The sequence below is a fragment of the Lissotriton helveticus genome, chromosome 6 (assembly GCF_964261635.1).
Source record: "Lissotriton helveticus chromosome 6, aLisHel1.1, whole genome shotgun sequence".
In the NCBI taxonomy this organism is placed as follows: Eukaryota; Metazoa; Chordata; class Amphibia; order Caudata; family Salamandridae; genus Lissotriton; species Lissotriton helveticus.
Window position 1 is genome coordinate 1,029,939,779 of NC_136067.1, and position 27,299 is coordinate 1,029,967,077.

At 44.5% G+C, this 27,299-nt stretch overlaps 1 protein-coding gene across 2 annotated transcripts in view; it reads right to left on the minus strand.

Moving 5' to 3' along the window:
• Positions 1–16,987: 16,987 nt before the first annotated feature.
• GINM1 (glycosylated integral membrane protein 1) overlaps positions 16,988–27,299 on the minus strand; it is a 320,213-nt gene continuing 309,901 nt past the window's right edge. Inside the window, exon 8 of one of the 2 annotated variants that reach the window (XM_078648657.1) lies at positions 16,988–19,653. In XM_078648657.1, the coding sequence (XP_078504783.1) occupies positions 19,530–19,653 (124 nt within the window). In that variant the 3' untranslated portion in view covers positions 16,988–19,529. The remainder of the gene's footprint in view (positions 19,654–27,299) is intronic. The other variant, XM_078648658.1, reaches the window with a different exon arrangement.

Genomic DNA, 27,299 nt, shown 5'->3' on the forward strand with positions numbered 1-27,299 from the left:
CTGTCCTCAGGCATAAACAGTAACTTAATGGCCTCCACGTCACTAGAGGCACATAGGGGCCAACAGGTGGGCACTTAAGGTCAACAATACAGCGTTTCTCTGGGGCCTACAAGAGAGCGCTTGGAGGCACAATTACAGCGCTTCTATGGGACATTCAAGAAAGCGCTTGGAGTGAAATTACAGCGCTTCCCTGGGCACTACCTCAGTTCCTCACATGACAGCGCTTGGCCACAGGCAATGCTGGAGACAGCGCTTCAGCAGGCAATCAGGTTTAGATAATAGCACCCTGCAGGTACAGCACTTCACAAGGCAGCAACCCCCTTCAGTACCTCAGCACTCTTCACAGGGACAGCAAAGGAGCGTTGGGGGAGCAGGGAGTCAGCGCTTCAGAAGGCAGCAACTTCTAGAGCCACAGAAGTTCTTGGTGACACAGCGCTTCAGGGGGATAGCGCTTTTCAGGATTCACAGCGCTACGATATAGCAGGCAATTCACAGCAGAGGTAGCGCTCGGCAGACAGTTCATTCCAGGCAGCGCTGCTGAAGGGCACCACAGAATATAGCGCTTCAGGCAGGAATCACGCCCAGGATTCTAGCGCTTCACAGACAGCAGGGTGCAGGGCTATAGCGCTTTGGCCCACACGAGGTGGGGGCAAGACCAGCAGGTCTAATAACATTCAGTTCAGGGTGCTGCAGTTCAGGCAAATATAGCGCTTCAGAAGGCAGCAACCCCCTCCATTACTTCAGCGCTCTTCACAGGGTCAGCAAGGGCAGCGCTAGATATACAGGACAGGTGACACCCCAGTAGCAGGTTAGCAAGGGAGACCCCAGGTGACATCAGGAAACGCAGGGTCAGTACCGCGCCAATACCTGTTTGCTTCTTCAAAAGTCCTGTGATGATTTAATTTCTTCTTAGCGCTTTAGGTTTCTTGCGCCCTTGTAAATAGAGGCTTAGTTTCTTGTTGGCGTGATGTTTCTTGCGCCCTTGTAAATAGAAGCTTAGTTTCTTGTTGGCGTGATGTTCCTTACGCCCTTAGTTTTGTTGCTTGGTTTCTTGTTCCTTGAAGGGGGGAATAGTTTGGTGGCTGGTGTTCCAAGTTCTTCTCAGCCAATCCCTTCAAGTGGTCCCTGGGGGTTCCCTGCCGCGGGGTTAGGTCAGTGGGGGGGGTACAGGATGCCTCAATACTTGTAAAGCAGCACACTAGGCCCTGTCATTCCAGCATCATAAGACCCTGCCCTGACCCCCACTGCCTATCCTCCTGCGTAGGTACTTCCCCAGGTCTCCCCTTAGTCCCTCTGACAGGAAAGTTTACCTTCCTTTCCTTATACAGTGCCAGTTGACAGTTGGCAGTGGCAGTTGGTGTCACCTCACCTGTTCCAGAAGGTTCCAGGGGGTTCTAGGAGGTTCCACCATTCTACCTGTGGGCAGGCTGGCAGGCTAAGTTGATACATTGTTTGGAGGGTTCCAGCCAGGCCCTAGCCACTAGAATGCGCCCACTAAACCCCGCTGCAGCAGCAGTGGTCAGTGGCAGCCATGTTAGGGGTATAAGACACCTGCATCTTAACATCAGTTTCACAGTACACAGGGCTTTCCTCACTACACAAGGCCTATACATTGTTGTTACCATGAGGGCATTCTGATTTAAAAGGGAAATAAAAAGGCGAAAAATTTTGGGGAAAGGGCCAAGTCTCACAAGCCCAAACTACTGTCTCAAAGGCGGAGATGCAATGGATGAGGGAGCACTGAACGGGCGCTCCTCGCTATGCAATAGTGTGCCGTATAGGCCCCGATTAACCAGAGTGGGGGGAGGAGGGGTGACTAGCCACAGGGAGAAGGGTGAGGCAGTTCAGGGAGGGGGAGATTCAGTGGGGGCAAGCCCCTCAGAATTGTGAGCTCCCAGTGAAAGGCATCATCTGCAGAGGCCTAGGCGCATGGCAAGCCCCAGCTGGGTTGGTCACTGGTCAGGGCCCCATCACTACTCCCAGGGGGCCAAGGCAGATGACTATTCCAACCAGGCAAAGCACCCCTCCAATAAGGTGTTCTCTCTCCACAGGGTGTGAGGGGGCCCATCCAGGAGGGGCTTATTAATCAAGGTGTGGGGCGGGAAGGGCCTAGAAATTCTGTAGGCATTCAGAGTCAGTCACGCACCCCAGTCAGACAGTAATGGGCACGAGGCCAGGTGGGGGCACTGCCACAGAGTGCAGAGTAGACCCCGTGGAGCTAATTAAGCCACTTCCTGAACCATGACGGGTGTGCCAGTGCCTCGAAGGTAGTGTATTCACAGGTGGGGTGGTCACCAGCGCTAACTGCATGCATAGTCCCATTCAGTTCTCAGGGTCCCAGGACAGTCCAGCCCGTCTGCTGCCTAGAGGGAGAACTGTTCAACTCAGTCGCCCTTCGTATCGCTAGATATCACTGTAGGCGATGCCCCCATCCCTCACTGCTGGTCGGCCCAACGAGGGCCAAGCGACGCCATTTGCCCGCAGGGGCGGTTGGGGCAGGTCACGAGCAGCACCTCTGTACAGGGCCACATATGTTCCCCCTCATGGCCCAAACTCAGTCAAGCCAGATCCCCAATGCAGGAGGGAAGGGGGACAGGGCAGCGTGGCCCAGCTAGGCATTCCGCTTCACCCTCAACTGCGGTCGGGCCAAGATGGTGCCTTCTCCTGAAGCAGAGCCAAAGGCAGTTGCAATGCAGGTATTGTGTGGTGCAAGGGGCAGCAAGCAGGTCTCTGCAATCACCACGGGGCATCAATTGGACCTGATATCCGAGTGTTAATATGCGTTTGGGCCTACAGAAAGTTGGAGCTCGGACGATCTGCATCCCCCACCATTCCCAGTTAGGCTACACCCCCCAGGCGAACATTTTGAATCTGGTTTTCCGCAGAAAGGCATCAGCGCTTGGAGGTCCGGTATAGGCTTAAGGGCTGCATCCTTCTTTGATACAGGGAAGTCATGCAAACATAACCTTACTCATTTCTCATAAGTTGGCTCCCTTTGCTAGAAGAAGGTTGATTTCATCCTGCAAGATTGCGAAATGATGCGCTGGCATTCACTCTGATATGGGGGTAAAATTGGGGCAGAGATGAACTGAAACGCAGGGTGTAGCCCATTTGAATGATCTGCAAGACTCCTCTGTATGGCATGAGCGATATGCAGCTGGAGAGTAAATGGTGTTTCCTGCTTCCTTCCGGTTGAGTATGAGCCTTTGAAGTGCTTAGCAGTTGCTGCAGCATAGGAAAAAGAGTTATTAGATCTGTTCCAGTTGCTGCAAACAGCCATGGCCACAGCCACTACCGCTGCTCTGAAAGGACTAGGCTTGCTGCATTACTTAAGATTGCTGAGTTTGTCTGTAAGCTAGCCTACTGGAATAACACCTAAAATTCCTGTACTGTTGGTGGAACCGCTTTGTGGGAAACAAGTTTTACGAGGACCATAATGTGGCTTGAATATCCTTAAATCATACAAGCGCCGCATGAGCCTACTCTCCAAACCATCTAGAGCCATCAAAGAGCATGTCCATCAAAGACCCATGGACATCTGAAAACCAGGTTGATCTGATCCATACGTGTCTTCTCAGTAATACACTGCAGTCAATAGCTCTGGCAACACAGTCTGTGGTGTCCAAGCCAGCATGTAAGACTTATTTTGCCACGTCCTGTCCATCATGTATTGCATGAGCCGGCCATGATCTGAGGTCTCCCGGGACATCTGGCAAGATTTCACTGGCCAAATCCTATAAAGTATGAGTGTACCGGCCCAGATGCACACCGCATTCAAGGACCTTAAGGCTAAACTTGCCAAAGCAAATATTCTCTTTCCCAAAGTATCAACACGTTTTGGCTCACTATCTGGAGGATTGGTCGAAAAGGCATTAGAAGTGACTACATATGTCCTCTGCACCTCCAGGCTTCAATCAAAGACCAGCTGGACTAGTTCCATAGCGGTCGCTCCTCCACGCTCCCCTCCTCGACCCCCTGGCTAACTGCTCCACTCCTCCTGCTGAACGTGCTCGCATTGCCCACTGCCTGCCCCAGTGATTGCTCCTGACTCCCACTACCTGCCTCTGATATCGCGCTCCAACATCGCCTGCATTTCAGAAGCGCCTCGAAGCTTAAATAGCACCTGGTATCGTTTGTTTGTATTTTCACTGATTGCATTTTGTGCTGCATTGCTTTGTTTATTTCTATCTTCATTGTGGTGGTGTTCCGTTTCATTTACCTCCCGTCCATTTTGTTGTTTGGTCACTCGTGGACCGTGTCTCCTCCCCGCTCCCCGCCTCCCAGCTGCCCCTCCCACGCTACGCCCCCCTCCACTATCCATTTAAGACAGATGGACCTACGCGCAGCGTCCACGCGCTGCGGCCGCGCCGAAGGTGCACCAAAGGTAAGCCCGTCTACGCCCATCCGCGCCTGGCCCGCACCTAGCGCCAGACCCCCTGGTCCCCGCATCACCCACCCCTCCCGCATTACATACGACGCCTCCACCCTCTTAGCTCTTAACCCCGGCCAACTCCCTAACTGCGCCCAAGCAGCACCAGGACGCACCCATGGACTCTTCACCTGCCGCTCCTGCAAATTCACCTGCTGCAAGACCCACACCAAACCCTCAAACATCAAACAAAGATCCAATACCAACCACCTTAAATGCATCCTTCTCAACACCCGCTCGGTTCACAAACACGCCATCGACCTTTGGAATCTACTCGACACCATTTCTCTGGACATCGCCTTCCTAACAGAAACATGGATGAATGCCTCTTCAGCTCCAGACATCGCCATAGCCATCCCGGACGGCTACAAGATCATCCGTAAGGACCGCACCATCCAAACAGGAGGAGGCATCGCCATCGTCCACAAGAACACCATCCGCGTCTCAACCAGCTCAGAAGACAACCTCGCTATCGCCGAACACCATCACTTCCAGATCCACACCGACCCCAAGACCACACTTAGAGGCACCCTCCTCTACAGGCCACCAGGACCCCGCACTAGATTCAGCGAAGACATCACTGACTTCATCACCCCACACGCCCTCCCCTCAGAAGAATACATTCTACTGGGAGACCTCAATTTCCACCTGGAAAAGAGCAACAACAGTAACACTACCACCCTCCTGGACAACCTCGCCAATCTCGGACTCAAACAACTTGTTAACACCCCCACACACTACGCAGGACACACACTCGACCCAATATTCACTTCCAGCAAGCATATCTCCTTCACGCACACCACACCCCTCCACTGGACGGACCACAGTTGCATCCACTTCATTTACAATAAGACCACGAGCCACAACCACCCTCAACCAACTCTGCGAAGAAATTGGAACAAAATCACCATCGACCAGATTTCCACATCGCTTCTTCAAAAACCCCCGGCCTACTCAACGAACGCTAACCAAGCCACCATCAACCTCACACAATGGTTAACCCAAACCGCCGACAAACTAGCACCATTGAAAAAAACATCAAATCAAGCAAGGAAGCAAGAACGCCCCCTGGTTCAACGATGACCTTAAGAAATCCAAGAAGCTCTGTCGCTCCCTTGAGAAAACTTGGAAAAAAGACCCAAACACTATCACCCAAGCCGCCTTCAAAAACGCCACCCGCAAACACCACCAACTAATCCGGACAGCCAAGAAATCAGCACTCAAAGACCGACTAGACAACAACGCCCGCAACAGCAAGGAACTTTTCAACATCATCAAAGAATTCACCAACCCCACCGCCAGCTCAAACGACATCACCCCCTCTCAAGTCCTCTGCGACTCCCTCGCCTCATTCTTCCATGACAAAATCGCCAACAGCTTTGACAACCAACCTGCAAACCAGTCAACCTCACTTACCTCCGAACCTGTAACTCCTCCGAATAACCTTTTCGACTGGAACCCAATCACCACAGAAGACACCACTCGCCTAATGAACTCCATCCACTCAGGATCCCCTACAGACCCATGCCCCCATCACATCTTCAACAAAGCAAACTCCATTATCGCACCCCATCTCCGAGACGTCATCAACTGCTCCCTCAACTCCGCCACATTCCCAGAAAGCTGGAAACATGCCGAACTCAGCGCCTTTCTGAAGAAGCCCACAGCTGACCCCACCGAACTCAAAAATTACCGCCCCATCTCGCTCCTCCCATTCCCTGCCAGTCATTGAGAAAGCCGTCAACAATCAGCTCGCCGCCTTCCTCGAAACCAACAAATTACTCGACTCCTCACAGTCTGGCTTCCGAGCCAAACACAGTACCGAGACCGCCCTTATCGCAGCAACAGACGACATTCGAACCCTACTGGACAACAGAGACACAGTCGCCCTCATCCTCCTTGACCTCTCTGCAGCCTTCAACACAGTCTGCCGTAGCACCCTCATACAACGCCTCAGAAACATCGGAATTCAAGGAAAAGCATTAGACTGGATCATCTCGTTCCTCGCTGGAAGAACTCAGAGAGTCCGCCTCCCCCCCTTTTAAGTCAGAGGCCACCGAAGTCATCTGCGGCGTCCCACAAGGATCATCACTCAGCTCCACCCTCTTCAACGTCTACATGAGCCCCCTCGCAACCATCGCACATCAACACAACCTAACATCATCTCCTACGCTGATGACACTCAGCTGATCCTCTCACTCACCAAAGACCCAATCTCCGCCAAAACCAACCTACATGAAGGGATGAAAGAAGTAGCCCAATGGATGAAGCACAGCCGTCTAAAACTGAACTCGGACAAAACGGAAGTCCTTATCTTAGGCGCACCCCCCTCCGCCTGGGACGACTCTTGGTGGCCAACGGCCCTAGGAAAAGCCCCCATACTGACGGACCACGCACGGAACCTGGGCATCATCCTGGACTCCTCACTCTCGTTGACCAGACAAGTCAACGCCGTCTCATCATCATGCTTCAACATCCTCCGCATGCTCAAAAAAACATTTCGGTGGATCCCCACCGAAACAAGAAAAACGGTCACCCACGCACTGGTTACAAGCCGTCTGGACTACGGAAACACCCTTTACGCCGGTACCACCGCAAAACTGCAGAAAAAACTCCAACGCATCCAAAATGCTTCTGCCAGACTCATACTAGACATCCCCCGCACAGACCACATTTCCGTTCACCTGAAAGACCTTCACTGGCTCCCCGTCAACAAGAGGATAACGTTCCGTCTCCTCACCCACGCACACAAAGCCCTATACGAACTTGGAACTGATTGTCTCAACACGCACCTTTCCTTTTACACCCCCACCCGCCAGCTGCGTTCGTCCAACCAAGCCCTCGCCGCTGTGCCGCGCATCCACAAAGCCACCATGGGGGTAAGATCCTTCTCCTACTTAGCGGCCAAAACCTGGAATTCCCTTCCCACCCACCTACGCCTCACTCAAAACCACCTAGCCTTCAGAAAACAGCTTAAAACCTGGATATTCGATAAGTAAACCTCCCCCCCCCTTCCTCAAGCGCCTTGAGACCCTCGGGGTATGTAGTGCGCTATATAAATACTTGACTTGACTTGAATCATAGAACACTTTTTCAAAAATCAGATTCATCAGGAGCCTGTCTATGTTGCCTGGCACAGGCCAACTGACCAGATGGCCAGAAGACTGTCCGTGAGGGCCTCACTGAATGGAAGTAGTGGCTCAGATGAGTTAATCTTCTGGTTGAAGGGTGACCGATAACAAGTTTGCCTTCATTCCATCTGTAAATATGGCACATCTGCTATCCTTTGCATAATGACTGCAAATGAGGTATTTTCTTGTTTGTTGCCCCATGTTGGTAGTCGAGCTCAGTCTCTAGAGATTTATCAAGCCCAGTAGCATTTTGTAAATCCAGGTATAGCCCATCATCTGCATTATGATGGGAAAGGAGTCTGTCCCCCTCCTCAGTTTCATCAGGGACATTTTACTTAACCTGAACCGCGTCAGAGTCATCTCTAGCTTCTGATATACTGGTGTCAAGACAGAGGTCGAGAACTTGCGTCTGGTTGCAAACTGACAGGTAGTGCTTTAGTCATATCGTGGTGTCACATAGGCCTAGGGCTGGCTGACGACAGCTCGGTGTCAGAGTTGCGCCCAGGGCCGGAGTTAGCATTATTACAGGCACAGAAGGGACTAGCATAGACTCCGGGGTTGGTGTGGAATTGTGAACTGGTGTTGTAACAGGCCCAGAAAGAGGTTCGAGGGGGGGGGATAACATCCTTGGCACTCCATCCAAGGTACATTTCAAAGATGTCAAAGACCAATAAAGTTTGAAAGTGGCACCGGGGTCCACATCGAGTTGCATGAAAAGGCACTGAAATCACTGCAGGGTGGCACTAGTATGCTGCTCTGCTGTGTCACTTCCAGTGCAGTACAGAGTCACCGCAGTCACAAGGCACCGCCGATCGGCTCCAAGTAGCATTGCTGTAAAATTCTCTAGATCCAGTCTAGCACCTGGGGATATTCAAAAGGTGAGGAATCTGTGGTTAGGTGTATCCGGTGTACAGACTTATCCATGGTTGAGTGTGCCCTTACATGTCATGACGGTTGGATTCCATGAAAAGTGTAGTGAAAGATGATGCACGCTGCTATCAATCAGGCAATGGTAGTCTTAGCAGTTGCTATGGCCAACAAGAAATCAGTCTTCCATGGAAGAAGTTTCAGATCACAGAATGCTATTGTTCAGAAGGCTTGTGCATCAGCCTAGCAAGAAAAAAATTTAAGTCCCAGAAGCCTGTGGCACACTATACCAAAGGGACAAAAAGCAGTCAAAAAAGCCTGCTAGAAGGCAAAAGAAGATATATATATATATATATATTTCGTTATTTTGTTTAAAAACGCACCATGACAAAGAACAGAGACAAAGGTGGCACTTTCTATAGATGGAATAGACCTCATGCATTCCAAGGCAGGTGGAGGAAGCACCCACACAGTCAATAGCATGAGGGGAAGGAGAAATATTTATCTGAGCTGAGCCACAATATGACTGACAAAGTGTCACGGCGATGGCTAGAAGAGGCTTGTCTAAAATATACAAGTTTACAAGGCAGACCCAATTCCCACTCTGAATAGTTTAGGTAACATTTCAGCTGTTCCGTCAATGTAAACATAAATAAGCATACAAATGTATTGTTCAATTGACTATTTCTTTGTTTAAGACTAATGTACAGATTATTGATGATTTTTGACTAGAAACACCCAAAAGCAAGAATTCCTTTGTAATTAATCAGATTAGTTCCTTACAGTACTTATTTGATAGTTTTACAGTGGAAAACCCGTCCCGGGGGCATTGCAACTCAGTACTTGTTAGCAAGTTTGGGATCTAAACATTTAAACACATAATAGCATTTTGGTGTTAATATTCGTGGAGATGCAGAAATCAGAAGGATGAAGGAGTGACAATGTACCTGTGGAGATGGACTGAGATGGCCAATTTAACAATCCGCTAAAGTAGAATGGTGCAATGAGCAGAGTATGCAATAGGTATTTGATTGAGAGGGAATGAAGCAGGACTTTTATTAGAAATAAGGACAAAAGAGCTCTTTTACATGTATGCATTAGAAAGAGTTGGGGGTAGCTGACTGGCACCCAAGTGGCATGAAGGACCTCTGGTCAGGGCTTAGCCAAGCCATGCATTTGCAGTCTGACAGTTTAACCACTAAGAAGGCTTTGATTGATGAGAGGTCAGTTTCACACCCTATTCTTTTTAGGGGTGTGTAATGGGAACGCAGTTGTGGTGGAATCCTGTCAGACTTTCTACAGAATCTACAGCAAAGGTTGGTGACAACAGAGTGAAGCAGATGAATGAACAGAGCAGGAAGATGAGAACCCTAGCCTCCTTGAACATCTACCTGTGGCAGTCAGTACCAACATCGAAGGCTGGGCGAAAGTGTTGATACTTAAGAAAAGCCACTCAAGAACATTAGTCCATGGTATAACCATGGCGGAGTACCTACGAGGCAATTGCGTTCCAACCGGTTTAATTGTCACTAATGCCCCTAGGCTCTTCCTAGAGGATAAAGAGTTCCTAAGGGATTGGTCTATGGTAGCATGGAAATGTACACGGGACTGGCTAGTCCTGATTATTAAAACTGCAAAGAAGGCAGCAGACAAAATACTCATTGAGATTCAGGTCTTAGAAGGTCAAATCAGAACCACGATCAAAGGTACCATCTTTAAGACTAATCAAGATGACAGTAATAAACAAAATAAAGAATTTAAAGACTCTATTCTCTTTGCGAAACTGGAAAAATGCAAAAAAGATCTGGCAAGGTTCTCTACACCAGTGACTCCTATGTACCCACTCCATTCAATAGGAATGGACAAAAGGGTGGCTCAACCTATGCTACATCTAGCTCAGAGGATGAGTCTAGCGATTCAGATAGTTCAGGAGCAGGGGCGCAGTCCAATAGGGGCAGAGGAAGAGGCAATAAAAGATTTGGTAGAAATTACTATCAAAACCAAGTTCCACCCTGGTTCCAGCCGAACCCCTGGATGTACGGAGGTCCACCCTTCCAACCACCAATGGGACAGTATAGCCCTCCTCAGTTTCACTATGATCCTAACATGCAGCCTTTTTTAGGACGTGGCCGGAGAGGAACGACAGGCCGCAAAAGACCCGGATTCAACCGACGAGTCCAATTGGCAATCCCGCAACAACCAGCGACAATGGACTTGAGGAACGGCAAGCAGATACCGAAAGAAGGTGCAGGGACAAGCCACGAGATAGCCTCGTAATAAACTTAAGCTCGCACACACTGTCAGAGACTGAAGAGGCTCTGTTAAACAGAGGACTAGGTTTTGTTAAGACACAACAAGGTGACCCCTTTCTAGCAAGACAAGAAATGGCAAAATTCTTTAGAAAAATAAGGTTACATTTCTTTTTTGCGAAAAAGAATGAGGAACCAACCGAATGGAGTGACACCAATACCGGTTTAAAAAAACCTTCCACGTTCATTCCTCCAATTGCGGGTATTCCACCAAAAGTTATTGCATTCGAGAAAGCCATTGAAAATGATCTAAGTCTACTTTTCCAGACAAAGAAAAATTCTTTCATAAACCTGCCAAAGACAGAACAACATGCTTTGCTTTCATTGACATCTAATGAAAATATCATAATCAAGCCTGCCGACAAAGGCGGTGCAATTGTTTTACAGGATAGCACTACCTACAGAGATGAGTGTTTGCGACAATTAAGAGACACCAGGTCCTATCTTCAACTAACCACTGATCCAACAGAATGGTTAAGAAACACCATCGGTCACCTAGCAGAGGAAGGTGCCACTGAAGGCTGGATTACTTCGAATGAAGCTGCCTACTTAAAGAATAACCAGCCAATAGTGCCGTACTTTTACACTTTACCAAAAGTACACAAACCACAGCGTCCACCACTAGGATGACCAATAATTTCAGGTATCGGTTCGGTGCTTGAACCGTTATCAACCTTTGTAGATCATTTTCTTAATCCGATGGTTAAGAAAATGCCTACATATTTGAAAGATACTAAAGATGTCTTGAAACTTTTACCAGGAATTGAATTTGATCGCTCCACAGACATTTTAGTTTCCTTCGACGTGGAATAATTATACACTTCTATTCCACAGACAGAGACTTTGGAAGTGGTGAGAAAATTACTTGAAGAAAATGATCCACCTACCATCACTCCTGTACCTTTCATAATGACTTTGGCAGAGATAGCCATGAAAGAAAATTATTTCAGGTTTGAGGATTCGCTATACCTCCAAATTGCTGGGACCAGCATGGGCAGCGTTTTCGCGCCAAGCCTGGCAAATCTATACGTTCATAGTTTTGAACAGGAAATAGTTTTAACATCTAACAATCCATTTCATCAATCCCTTCGCTTATGGAAGCGGTATATTGATGATATTTTAGTAATTTGGAATGGAACACCTGATGACCTTTTGCTCTTCCACCAATGGCTGAACGTTCAAAATCCCTATTTACGATTCACGGTGGAATACAGTAGATCTGAATTGTCATTCTTGGATCTCCTGATTACTGTGAAAACAGATGGGTTACATTCTGAACTCTACAGGAAACCGATGGCCCGCAATTCCCTTCTCAGTTATGACAGCTGTCATCCGAGATCATTGAGAAATAATCTACCATTCGGTCAATTTCTCAGAGTACAAAGAAACTGTTCTGAGAAATCAACTTTTGCAAGACATGCTTCGAATTTGGGGGAACAACTGCTAGAAAGAGGTTACCCTAAGAAGATCATCCGACAATCACAAAAGCGGGCCTCTAATAACAATCGAGAGTCCTTGCTAGAAGAACGACAGGAGAAAAAGAAAATGGACCGATTGACTTTTGTCAACACGTTTAATACAAGATCTAACGAACTCCAGAAAATTGTATACAAGCACTGGTCAATTCTCAATTCATGTGGCGATCAATTAGCACGTCCACTTTTTGCGATCAAAAGGGGCCCTAATCTTAAAGATAAGCTGGTTCATGCAAGACCTATAACCAAGACTCTTCGAACGATTGGAACACTTTGAGATTTACCCGCAGTAGTGGGTCATCACCCATGTGGTACGTGTGCAGCTTGTCCCCAAACCTCTAAATCTGTTTCCATTGACATAGGTACAAGTAGAGCCTGAGAGCAACGCAGATTCACCAACTGCAATAGCGAGAATCTTATATATCTAACCATCTGCCCGTGCCAAAAGCGCTATGTCGGAATGACAACGAGACGCATAAAAGTGAGAATCTCAGAGCATAAAAGTACAATACGTTGCCGACGCCAAGCAACGAGACTGACGGCACACTTTTTAGAGAAGGGCCATGGTCCGAATGATTTCCATTGGACTATACTTGAACAACCAACGATACCAACACATGTCGTTGATATTTCCAATTATCGTTTCAAAAGGGAACAAAAGTGGGTGTATCGTTTGAATAGTGACAAAGTGGGTTTAACGAAGACATCCCATGGATGTCACTGTAGACCTTGCCCTCTTTGTGTTTCTGAGAGTTCTCTATCTGAATGCCATTTTCTGTATGTATGCTACCCAGTGTTGTCCGAAGCTGTTTATATGGATGATTCTTCTGACTAAACTGTGAATCATATGAATTACGAGACATTGAACGGCAGACTTTAAGTCATAGCTATCGTAGAAATCGTCAATGTCCCATCTGCAAGACACATGGGTTATTTATATTAACACTTGACGTTCGATAAGGTAACATTGTCAACTATATCCTGCAGTTACAGCTAATTAAACTGTTAAGAAGGGTAGGGATAACGACTTAAATAAACAAATAGTAGCACACATTAATAAAGAAACTACATTTCCCGAGACGCAATCGGAGTTTTGTAGTCTCTTGCGTTGCGTGAAGGGTAAACTACAATTCCTGAGACACCATCGGAGTTTTGTAGTTCTCTTGAGTAACGCGATGGAAAGGTCACGTGATACCAGAGAGTCAAAAATGGTGGTTCCGCGATACACCGGCGCCCCCCCAGATCGTTCGGAAGAACGCGCGGTGTACCGACGGAAAGGTAAGAACTAAGCGGCAGTTACAGTCCGGTTGTTGCGCATTGCACACGGTCTCCGGCTGGGGATCGAAATGAGTGTTTTTCATGCGGGGAACCACTCGAGTTAATACCTATAGCTTGCGTGACAAACAAAAAATAGCTCTAACAGTGGCTAATAGCATGGATCCTTGATTGGTTATACGACCAGCTCTGTACAAAAGAACTGGCATAAGCGCTGATTTAAAGATGCGGTCGAAGTATATTCAGAACGACACGCATAAAAACAAGATATTATTAGCGTGATATGATGAACAATAATAAACGACATTAACATGCACGAAAGACTAGTCAATGGATCTTCGTGTATTTCGTAAGATATCTGGCTCGTTTCGAAAAATACATGTCGGGCTGGCTATTTACTAATCTGCTCTTTGACAAACTAGAGGAGATGAATAATAATAGAGTTCAGAATACATACAAATAGTGTTACTGGATAACTAAACGAACAGATTGAGTCTAAACTGATATTGAGGAAGAGGTGTGGCTGCATGTTGTGAGTTTAAGTGGTATATTTTGTTTTGTGTTACCAGAGCGGTGCTCCTCGTACCTGAGCAACTGCCATTCCTCATACCGAATAGGTAAGATGGCTATATTAAAAGTCAAAGATTTTCTTTGGATTTGAGATAATGGTGAATCTAAGACCATCTCTAAAAAATCAACGAAGTTTATTGCTTCATATGGTAGAACAAATGTGTTTTTGTCTGTGCGTCAATTCTACTGTGGTTTCGTTTGTTATGGTGCTTTGTTCTGTGTTTCTTTTCTAGTAATTACGGAGGAGAGGACTGAGTCACATTGAAAAATATACAGGTGATATTTTTCTAATTATATATTTTTTGTGCAGTAGCCATTTACACCAAGGTCCTGAAGAAAGCAGTGACATATTCAGAGTCACATTTGCTGAAACATGTTGACCCTACTGACTTGCGGATATTATGTTAAATCTGCTCGTGTATTTACATTTTAATCTTAGGAGTATTGAGGGAACCTAATAAACTTTGTAATCCACTCAAATACGACCTAATTTTAGTTTGCACTTTTCCCCACATTTATTTTTCTTTTGGCACTGTAATTCAGCTACCCATTCAAAATAACTATCCGGTTTAATTACCTACACAACTCTATATTATGTATAAGTTGCTTATTGTCTACATTCACATCAATAGACAAACTGTACTTTCTCCTGGGTAAGGAGAGCCCAAATGATGTATTGGGCGGCACCGGAGGGGAGCTGATGGGCACTTTTTCTAAATCTTGGATACTTAAGTGCAGTATGACACATAATTATACCTATTTACACATATTGGTCCATCTCATAGCACTTTGTCTGATGTTCACACAGTAGAATTGTAGCATTCTCTGACCCCCAGACTTCTCTTTGTTTTGTATAGTGCATTAGGGCAAGTGTCTGTTGGGTCGTTAATCTAGCCCCTAGACCCCTTTTCAGAGCAGGAAGCAAACATTCTTGGAGAAACAGACAAAACTCGAGAGGTGTCTCTTAAGACATGTGGAACGAGTCATATTTATGAATATTAAACTATACTAGACAAACCTGGTGTAGGGAAATCTAAATCTTTTTTGACAACTGTGTGGGATTATGTCGCAGTTTAGGGGTGAGTTCTGTATTCTTGGGGTACATTACAAAGAGATTATAGATTGTTTCAGGCAGTAGGGGGTTTCCCACAGAGTTTTTGCTTGCTGTCTGTAACCTGCTAGTTTCATTGCCTTTCTTACAATGTTACCACTCAAAATTACACTGGCAAATATCTGCAAAAATGTTTTATTCAATAATTTCTTTCTACATGTACGGATAAAAAGTGCCATTAAAATCATGAATAGAAGAAAAGTAACCTCTTGGAATACTGGCTAACCAGTAGTATTGGTGCATTCTGGTGTGCAAAGAAGTGGTTTCTGAAACCACAGATTATCGTATTAAACCAACACCCAAATAACTTAATTCAGAAGAATAGTTCTCATCTTACGCATTTATGATGTTGAGTTGGGACCCAGAGCAACTTGATAACGATATCTCACGGAAGACGACAACTCTGTGAAGTTGCAGTCAGTTTGTAACATTTTACGGTAGTGCTTGCAGATCAAGATAGGTCATCTCTAAATTTTAAACAAGTTGCCTTACTACAGAATTGCAACTTGCAAGAATAATACCAACACATAATCACAAAGATCCAATTTTAAAAAATAGCACACAAAAATGTAACATATGGTAATGAAAATCCCAAAGCACACCACCACCCTTGACTCCCTTACATCGGTAAATTATGTCAAAGGAACATCTCTCTTTTGAACACTACTAGCTACAAATGTGTATTTAACCAACACAGAAAATCAAAACATGTCAGGAAATCTGAAAAAGAAATACATTGCCTGTAGATAATGGACATATACAGACCGGATACCCTTTTTGCCATCTCGAACTCTGCATGCCTTGAGCCTGCCAAGAAAGTCTGAGGCCTGGATCAAAGCCTCGCACTGCAAGTAGTAGTAGGAGGCAGTACTTATAAAACGCACTGTGACCAAAAATGGTATCCTGGCGCTAGTTATTACCACTATGTAAGAAAAACAACTGCTGAAGTGCATTCATAATTTAGTGTCTCTAACCTAAGACCGGTAAAAGTAGTCAGGTTGTGCTTTTCTTCTCTATTATCCCTACTTGGTGTGAGATATTAGCAAGAAAAAAATCTGAAGTTGGTAAATGCCTTGCTAATGTAAAGCATTACCGAGGACCACTCGCAACAGGACACTACCCTTAAAGTAGAAGCTGTTCTTAGATGCTTTGTTGAGGGTGGTCAGCTAGAAATCTCTAAACCTTCCAACCGTTTGTCATAATAGCCAGATGTGCAGAACAGATTCAAAGTCAGTGTTAGTGGTCTTGATAATGCCACTTTGGAAGGCACGCCATGGTATCCTTTCCTTCACAGGTTATCATTAAGCTGTCCAATTGTACTTCTTGTCTTAATACAGTTGTTGATAAACTTGGACGGGCAGTTTCAAAACCTAGTCTTAAGAGGGTAAGCTTACCCTAGTGGTGTGGAACCTTTCAGGACACCTGCAGACATGCCTGGCTTTTAGAATCAGCTTCTGGTTATATCAGGGTATTCTGGGGAAGGAGTATAACTAACTCCCATAAGTTAGCCTAGATGTATGGTTTAGCTGGTGTGTGGAATCCGATACTGATCCCATTTTCTCAGACGTTGTAGGGTTCTCAATTTTGTATCATTGGCTGGTGGACAGACGTCATATAGGATTATTAATGGGTATGGGTATACAATATTAGCTGGGCTCTACAAAATTTGAGGCAAACCGTCTGAGGAACACCCTTTGGCATGAATTCTGTTAAAGGGAGTTAGATACTTAAATGCTCCTAAACCCAAAAACTCTACACTGTGTAATGTTAATGTGTTTTTTTGTTTTACAACTTTCAGTCACGGAAGGACAAGAACGTGCTTTGATTGAAGGTATTGCCTTGCACACTGGTCATGTTGTTATGCTTAGTCGCTTTTGGAAGAGTACTGGATGTTAGATCATTGGACATTTTCTCAATGTATTTTTCTACAGCGGGGATTCATTGTACTATTACAAGGTGTACTAACAAAGGATCAGCTGCCACAGCGTTTTTAACATTTCCTTTACAGCAGAAGTTATGTGCAGTGAGATGCCGCAAGCAGTATACACAATGCAGAAGAATTTGACATCTGCCTCACTTTCATTGATATTTTTATGTAAACCTTTTACTCCAGTTAACTGCAGCTACTCTAAATCACTGAATTAAAGGGGTGATAGGTCTATAGGGGATGGCTTCAGTGCATATTGTAGCTCATACAGTCAGACGTGCTATGCCCTAGAAAGCTTTATGGGTGGGGCAAGTTTGGAGAATATTCTCAAGCCAATCATTGGTCAAGGGTGTCTACATTGAAAACCTTTTACTGCAAGCCAATTCCACATGCAATATTGACTGTATACTTTGAACCAGAGTAATAGAAAATCCTGTCCTGTCTTGTAATAAAATTGCATATTATCCTAGCCAGTTGGTGAAGGAGAGTCCCGATTTTATTAGAGACAAAGAAGGTCGATATTAAAAAATACCTGTGCTCAGAGACTCATGCTTCCACACCTTTAAGTGAGAAAGTACTTCTAGTATGGACAAACACAATCTATTCCACAGACATGCATTTGAATTTGTTTTGATATATTGTGTCTTTTTCCCTTACAGATCTTGAGACTCTGCCATCAATTTTTGAAAAAGCGTGGATCATGTATGTATTGTTTTCATCCTGGGTGCCTTTCCACAAGTCTATTAACCTTTCACGTATACTCAAAATGTTGGGCGTACCTTTACATTTGTTAGATAAATGGCCCAGAATAGTCCTAATGAGACCCTCAAATGCCTGATGGGTTAAAAACAGATTAACAATGAGAACAGGGAAACTGCTCAAAAAGGCACTGCTGAACTGTTTCATAAAACACAGGACTAAGTAAATGGATTTATATTTCAAGACCCCCGCTTTTGGCCTTAGCAGTAATTATGCACAACTGTCAATGGGATTACCACAATAAGCAGTTTTAAATTCTGAATGACATCCCATCCAAACAAAAATTGTTGATGATTTCTGATCGATGTAATCAATTTTCAGGACATGGAATAGTGTATGCCTCAGTGTTTTACTTTGTACTCTAATCACAGATTTGGGTGTTAAATTTGTTTATATCTCCTTTTTACTGTTCAAGGCATACAGTACATCTGCCACTATACCACACGAGTGTCAATGCCCATATGATTTTAATATACCAAAAAAGGTTAATTTAATTATGTCAAAGGCTATATCAAGGTCTTACTCTCATTTAATGCATCTCGCAACTCCTATAACTTTGGTTTAGCAAACTAAAAATAACATTAAATGTTTTAAAGTGACACATTTTCTCTTTTTAATATTGTACAAGGCCTAACCCCTGTAGCTTTACATGGGCTGTCTTCTTTTCCTTTTGTCAATTTTCATTAGAATACTTTGATATGCATGGTTTAAACTGTTGTTCACTGTGGGCAACATCAAGATGCCACCAACCTTTTAGCACGAATAACATTCTAAAACATTTTAATTACACAACATTTTCATGTACCTTTGTAAGGGTACTAACTCACAAAAAGGAATGAGGGGAAATTAGACCACGCTACGTCCGCTTTAAAGGGTATGGATTCAGTTATTCATGTCATCTACAAAAGTGGTAAGACATGATTAACTTGTACATGTGTCTAATAAAGCTCTCTTCCGTGCATTTAAAAGTGCACTGCATTCCAGTTTTTACACTTTCAATTTGCTGGGCAGCAGTCCTGCTGTAGTCCATGCTTTCATCTGCTTAAATCAAACTGTATTCAATGATCCTACAAGTCAGAAAATTCACCTTAGAGTTCATAATGAGCAATAATTTACATTGAGGACTTTTCGGGTAGCTTTGATGTTCTTCCTAATGAAAGGTACATTTGACTGTGGTTGCCGGAAAGGGGGTATTCACCTAAAAACAGTAAAAGAGGCATTTTGCACACAAAACATTGTTCACGATTAAAAAGTGTATCTCAGCTTCAAGTCACCAAAAAAAATAAACATATTAGATCATTTGAAAATCCGCGAATTGCTTTTGTCCTATTTGCTGAGTGGAAAATGGTCTGTGAAAAAGGAGACCTCGTGAAAGAAATCTTTTACTTCAGTAGCAGCACAGATGCTAAAACGATGAACGGTTATGTTCCACATGGCTTGAAGGTCGCAGGAGAGAAATCATTTGTAAGCAAGGCAACATGTTTCAGTTTCTCAAGATCACAACAGGAACTTTATGTAAAGTCATGTTTCTGTAACAACTCGAAAGTTTATTACAGAAATATTGTAAGTATTTTGTTTTCTTCAGTTATTTGGTGAACAGGATTGGAATTTAAAAAGATGAAATGCCACCATTTTGGATTTGTAGTTCTGATTCGTGAGAAGGTCGCACACAAAAATTAGTTTTTAGAGCAAGACAAGCTGTATTCCTCCAAACCGCCATCCTTTTTCTCTGGAATTTCCAAAAGTAAAGGCACAGCAACGATTGGTAGAACATGGATGTCATCATGGAGAAGAAGTCCCCTTAAAAAAAACAACAAAAAAAACACGATTACAATATATCTTCAAATGTACGTATTGAACTGCTTCAACTTTCATGTGCACAGACTGTATAGTTTTTGGGGCACCAAACTAGTGTTTTAGTTTAAAATAAGTCATTTTACTTTTTCATTGTTATAAAATTACATCAAATACAACCTGAATACAAAAGAAAACAAAAATACAAATAATCAAATTTCCCCCACCTAGTCTTACTCCCCATGCACACAAGATTACTAAACTACTTGTACCGTTCTATAGTTGAATGTCCATAAAAAGAGGATAAACTGAGATTAAAGCAAATAATTTCCTAATATAGTGATACATTACCATCTGAAAGAAATGTTATAGTTAACTGCAACCAACAGAGGTTTCCAGGGAGGAGGGTGGGTGCCTGTGAATATACAGCACCACATGCCACAAACAGATGCTTACTCTGTAACAGTAACTGTTTGAGGCATGCGTGGGTGTGGATGTACATGCTTAGCAAAGACAGTAAAGCAGTTCTCCCCCAGAAGCGGTGGCTAACCTGTGGAGGTTGCAGTTTGACATAATGTAGGTAGAACCGCTTTCCCACATTAGCTTGTTGACGGGCCATGACATCTATACAGTAATGTTTTGCAAATTGACGCGGTGTAGACCGTGTAGTCGATTTACATATGTCATCTATAATGTTTCCTACGAAAGCCATTGAAGCTCTTTTTTTGGTAGTATAGTGAACTATTGCAGGGATAGGTAGAGTTTCTTTAGCTTCAGAATAACAAGTTTGGATGCATTTCACAAACCAGTGTGAAATGCATGATTTAGAAATGTCCCTCCCTTTGTGTGTTTTTGAAAACGCAATAAACAGCTGCTGTGTTTTCCTAAATGATTTGGTTCCATCGATACAGTACACAAGGGCTCTTTTTACATCTAACATGTGTAAAGCACTATCCGCAACGGAGTCAGATAAAGAACAAATTATTTATAATGGATTGGTACGTAGTAACACTTTGTCTTTATGTACAGGGAAGAGTGGTTCTTGTAAAGTTAATGCACAAAGCTTACTATCACATCTGAGTGAAGTGATTGAAGTTAAATATGTTACCTTTCAGGGTAGAAACTGTCGGGGGCAAGAGTGTAGGGGCTCATATGGAGGACCTATTATCTTTGTTAACATACTGTTAAGATTCCATGTAGAGGCTGGTGGTACTCTTAGGGGAATCACTCTTGAGACCCTCTTGCCTGATTTGGAGATATGTGGCTACAGCTGCTAAGTGGAGCTTTATGGATGTAAAAGCTAACTCAGAGGTACATAAATGAATTAGATTACATCCTAGAGGAAACAGATCAATCCTAGAGGATTAATGTGTTCTGAATGACAATAGTGAACACATCTTTTCTACTTTGCCACATAACAGGCCCTACTAGGGGCCCTTCTTCCTTCTTTAAGAATGGCCATACAGGGCTGGGGTAGATTTAAGTAATCAAACTCTATGACTTCAGGAACCAGATAGCAAGGTTGAGAGACATGGGGTCTGGGTGTCTGACTTCTGCATGGTTCTGAGAGAGAAGGACCTGCCTGTTGGGGAGTACCTCGTTTGGAACTACTGATAGTTCTAGGAGTGTAGTGATCCATGGTTGTCTTGCCCCTGTGGGAGCCAATAAGATGAAGGTAAGAGATGTCTCCTGAAGTTTGTGAACCACAAAAGGCAGCAGTGGGAGAGGTGGAAAAGCTTAAGTAAATATTCCAGCCCAATTCATCCATAGAGCGTTGCCCCTGACAGTAGATGTGGGGACCTGGAGGCGAAGCTTGAGCATTTGCCATTTTCTGCTGTGGCAAAAAAGGTCTATGTGTGGGTGACCCCAATGCTGGTAAAATGGCAGGAGGACTTGCAGATTGAGTTCCCATTTGTGGACATATTGGAGCCTCATCCTGAGGAGATCTACACATTCGTTGTCGACTCCTGGGAGCTACTCCGCTAATAGGTGAATGTTGTACCAGACAGCCCATCTCCAGATATTCTGGGCTTAATAAAAGAGCTGAGATGACCTGGTTCTCCCCTTTTTTGCAGAATAACATGGTAGTCATGTTTTATGTTTTGATGAGGATTACCTTGACAATTAATTAGTTGTGGAAGTTAGACTTCGAGCGCTAGATGAACAGCTAGCAACTCCAGGTGATAGAAATGGAGATGTGTTAGACTGATTGTCCGGTGTCCCTGGACAGTCAGATCCTATTAATGAGACCCCAACCCATAAGGGAAGTGTCTTGTGTTACGATTTTCTATGGGACTGGGTTGAAGAAAGGCTGTAATTTAAGGAGATTGTTGGTATTCCACCACTGCAGAGAGTGGCAGGCCTGATGGCTCACCAACACTAGCTCTTCTAACTGACTCTCCACTTGAGTCCATTGATGCGCTAAGCACTCCTGCAAAGGATGCAAATAGAGTCTGGCATAGATACTATTGCTATGCATGAAGCCTTGGTCCCTATCAATCAATCAATCAGTCAATCAGTGGTTTGTTAAAGCGCGACTACTCACCCGTAAGGGTCTCAAGGCGCTAGGGGTAGGGTGCAGGTTCCATTCCATCAAGGAGGGGGTCTGTCGAAGAGCCAGGTTTTGAGGTTTCTAGGAGATGCATAACTGTTCTCACTAGTATCTGCTGATGAGGCTGAAACTGGGGAATGAGTAACTGGAATGATCGAATGTGGGTGGCAATTGGGTAAGCTATCCCCTACTGAGGGTTGAGGATAGCTTCTAAGTAAGGTTGTATTTGAAGGGGTTGGAGATGGGATTTGGCTGCAAGGATGGTAAAGCCTAGTTGATGAAGTAGGTTATGTTTGCTTGCATGTGTTGTGATGAGTTGTGCTTTTGATGAGCCAGTAGTCCAAATATGGAATACAGTGTATGTTTTGTCTGCATAGAAGGGCAGCTAACACCACAAGATATTTAGTGAAAAATCTGGGCCCTGTAGTGACCCCAAATGGGAGCACTTTGAATTTGAAGTGCTGCACATTTAGTACGAACGTGAGGTGTTGGCGATGCGCAGGGTAAATTGAAATGTCCTTCAGGTCGAGTGCGACTTTGAAGTCACCTTGTTAGTAGTGGGATGACATCTTTAAGGGGGACCATGTGGAAATGCTCTGAGAGAATGTACTTGTTAAGAGGTCTAAGGCCCAAACCTGACCTTAAGGACTCAGGTTCAGGTTCAGAATCTTTATTCAAATTTTTTCAAATTCATAAAAGCAGTACAAATATACAATCCCAATAAAATAACCATGATTCCAAATACATTTAAAACGTCACGCATTATTACAAATTATTTTAGCAGCAATAATACAGAAATTTACTAAGGTCTCATCCTTTTTGGGAACAAGGATGTAAAGTGAATATACCCCAGTGCCTTGCTGGTTTAATAGTGCAGGTTCAGTGGTCCCCTTTTATTTTATATTTTTCTAAAGAAGTAACAGAACTTCCTCTCTGAGCAACTGCTGATGGTCTGTGATTGCGACGTCCAATGCTTGGGGGTGCAGAAGTGAGCTCCAGACAAAAACCCTATTGAATAATATCCAATACCTACTGGCTGACAGGTGTTGTGTGATCGGGTGGAATGGTTGATAAGTCAAGGCTTGGTGGTAGAGGCAAACGATTTGGTTAAATCCACCTTGCCTTTGCCCCTAGAATTGTTTCCTCTCTATGACTTTCTGTAATATCCCCTTGGGGAGGATATTTGGGCATGTGGTTTGTGATAGGAGATCTCAGGTGAGGTAGTTTTGGAAACTGCCCAATTTGATGAACAGGGCAAGGAGCCAAGCTGCGAAGGTGTTTGTAACGCCCTCATTGCCTTGGCCGTTTCATTGTTCTTCTTGATCTATTCTAGATGGAATGCATTTGAGACCCAAAAAAGTGCCCTCCATCACAGGGAAGAGCTAGCACATTTTATTGCACCTCAGGCTTGAAGCCTGAAACTCTGAGCCAGGCATGTCTCCAGAGGGGATGGCCCTAGCTGCAGTGTCAGCTGCACTGAGGGCACAACTATTTGTAGTGTTTGATATACATTTTATCTCACAAATAATTTGATAGACCCTTTTCTCATATTCTTTGGGAAGATGCTGGAGGATGTCCTCCATTTTATCCCAATGTGCCCTATTGTAGTGTGATCGGAGCCCATAGGAGTTTGCGATTCTCCAATAGTTGGCAGACTGTGCAGCGACCCTCTTACCTCCTGCATCTATCTTCTTGCTCTCCTTATCTGGTGGGGGCGCCTCACTAGATGTTTGAGAGTCCTCATGTGGTCTGTGGCCACAACTAGGAAGTAAGGTGAAGTTGCCCTTTAATGTATGTAGGGTTGATCGGTAATGGTTTGTATTTTTAGTGGATCCTGGGTGTGAGAACTCTGGCCCTGAAGGGGTAATTACAATGATCTTGTGTGTGTGTGTGAGCATGCCTTTGAACATTGGCAGATATTGTGTCGAAAGCAGGGTAGAGGAGAGGGTTTTAAAAAAAAATGATCCTTTAAAAGCCCTGTTTGCAGTGACCTTGTGGAATGTAGCCACCCCACCTATGAGGTCATTATAGGTGGTAGTGTCATCAGGGGGAAGGGTTTGCTTGGATAGAGATCTAGGTATTTATTTGATGGTGAATCTGTATCATAAGAATCCCAGGGATCATCCTGCGGTGCGAAAGAAGATTGATCTTCGCCCCGACCCTAAGTGGAGGGATTTTGCAAAGCATGTGTATTTACAGCCACACATGCCTCAAACACCTATATTCCAATTATAGGAAAAGCCCTACAGCACTAATCCAATGTCATAACCCTTTTAAATAATAACATAATTTTAGAGAAAAAGCCCATCCTTTAGCAAACCCAATTTAAAAATGAAGTCCAATGGATGCACTCAATTTATATGACCCGAATAACAATCAAATGTGCTCATGGTAAACATCCTTTCTTAGTGTGTTCTCTGTCCATACGACCACCAATTATGCTTTAGATCTGCTGGTAGCAAAGATCTGTGGACTATTCCCAAGATTCACAGTATCAAAGATGCCTGAAGGCTGACAAACATCTGAACGAAGTTCAACAAAAAAGCTTCCAAATTCCAATCTTAAATTATTGACATAAATTTGTAATGCTTGATAGATGAATTGCTTGAATGCAACATTGTCCTCTTCAAATGAATATTATTCTTTGTACAACCTTTGCTGTTCAATGTATACATGACAAGAAACACATTCCACTGTTCAGAAATCCAAATTCCAATGCGTTTTGGGTTTATCAAACCCAACACATCTTTGCAGAATGAACAAGTTACTTACATTTGGTAACACTCTTTTTGGTGGATACTTTTATTTACCAAAAGAGTCTTCATCCTTGTTACCAAAATGGATCCAGGAACTTTTTTTCAGAAATGTCTTCAGTGGGCCTGTAAGTGGTGCCATAGGACTTCATGGAAGACTAAGCCCACATCTCAAAGTGACAGTGCAGAGCCATAAATAGGTACCATCCCCCGCATGCTGGTCTCAGTTTTCAAAAGAGTATACACTCCCGTAGACATGGAGAATCTCTAACAGATTAAGAACCAGGAATGCATCATCTAATGCAAAAACGTAATAATAACTAGATGTCCACTTCACAAAAGGGGGAGGAGAGTTGGTCTTTGAAAATCTTTGGTTCCGTAGAGTATTCATCAGAAAGAGCATTACCAAAGGTAAGTAGCTTATTCTTCTAATGGATTCTTTTAACAGTTGAAGACTTCTATCCTCAGATTCACCATCTTTTGAATAGATAGCAAGGCGGTGCCTCCAAAAAGATGGAGGTTCAGAGGAGTGCACTTCACACCAGGAAATCCGGCATGATTGAATGGGCAAAATGCTCTTGCCTGCGGAATTGAGAGTCAAGGCAGTAATGTCTGCTGAAAGTGTGGATGGACACAAATATAGCCACCTGGCATAACATGCAGAAGTGGAACATATATGGCCATGGCTGAAGTGACGGCCTTAACTCTGGCAGAATGAGCCCAAGGGCCCCCAGGAGGCTCTTTTTGGCCAAGGCATAGCACATGTTTACGATCCATCTGGATAAGGTCTATGTCTGGACAGAGCTTGCCTTCTTAGCACAAACAAACCCCACAAAAAGCTGGTCATTCACTCAGTGTTTTTCCTTATGCCAACTGATCTAAAAGCCCTCCTAGGAATCAACAGGTGAAGTACTCATCCTCTATATCTTATGGACTGGACTGCCCTGTAAGGAAAGGTGATACATTTTTAACAAAAATGATGTCCGAGTCCAAAACAGCAGTTTGTGCACAAAGTTGATCACATATTGTGATTGCACTGACAGAGCCTGGAGTTAACTGAAATGGCATGCAGAAATAATTTCAAGAAGGAAGACAATCTTAAGGGTCAAGGTCCTTGTACTAGTTCCCCCGGACACATTATATTTCTCCCCTGCCTTCTGCCATTTCTGACCGCCGACTGTGCCCCCTGCCTGTCTCCTGCTCCCAACTGTGTGCGAGCTGCCTTAGCCGTTTTGTGGCCTAAGCTCAGCGCTCTTTTCTGTGTAGCCTGATCCTCTAGCCCAATCAGCGCTGTTCCTGTGCAAAGATGCTGATTGCAGGTACTCCTTTCAATACGTGTGTCCATCCTGTGTTGTGTGCAGCGTTCACTGTAGGAAGGTGGATACCGGACTATGGTTACCCCAGATTTTTTGCCTTGTGTTTAGCTGGTTTTCGACTTAGTTGGCCTGGGATCCTGCTAATCAGGGCCCCAGGCTATCTGCTCTCTCTATAAAAATGAACTCCATGTACCTTAGGTACATACCTAATTGGATATTGGGTCACTCTTGTGAGTCCCTGTATAGTGTACCCTAGGTACCCAGGTCATAGGTGCACCCAAGGCCTACCAGGGGCTGCAGCCTATCTTTTGCCACCCCGGGCTGGCCATCCAAACTGACAACTGGCTGATCACTCAGCTGGGGCAAGGTCGTGTAATCACCCCTTGCTTAGGTATAGTATTCCTATACCTAACATTATATCTGGACACATATACACCTATAAGTCACTCCTATGGCAGGCCTTAACAATCCTGAAGGCAGAGTGCTTGGTTTTATGCGAGATGAGGCTCTAGCATGAGCTGAGCCTGTCTGCAGCTTTCGGAACCATGTCCTTATAGCCGTTCTAGGATATTGCCATACCATATACTCTTAAGTGCATTATAATCCTCGCGGTTATTGCTAACTTTGGTTTGGCTTTATCAAAACATGTCGTGTAAAGTGTCATACGCTTTGGAATACTGCCCCCTCGCCAGTTCTGGCGACGGGGGTAGCATTCCACCCTTCTAGAGGGAGAAGACATGTTGTTCCTACTAATCCCAGTTAAAGTTAACCAGAGCCTCAGCATCACAAAATGGATGCTGCTGCCACAGACACAAGTCTGACCTCCTGCTGCTGGGAGTCCTTCCAGCGAGGGAGGCTTGGACAATAGGTTTCCTGTCTTGGGAGGTGCTAGCATCACCCCAGACAGGCCATAGTGTATTGGAGCAGGGAGGGCTGAATGAAATGAGACACTGCCTGGGGCACACAAGGTGTCCCATGCATAGTCCAGTTCAAACTGGTGCTGAGGCACTCCAGCCCCGGCGCTAAACTGGA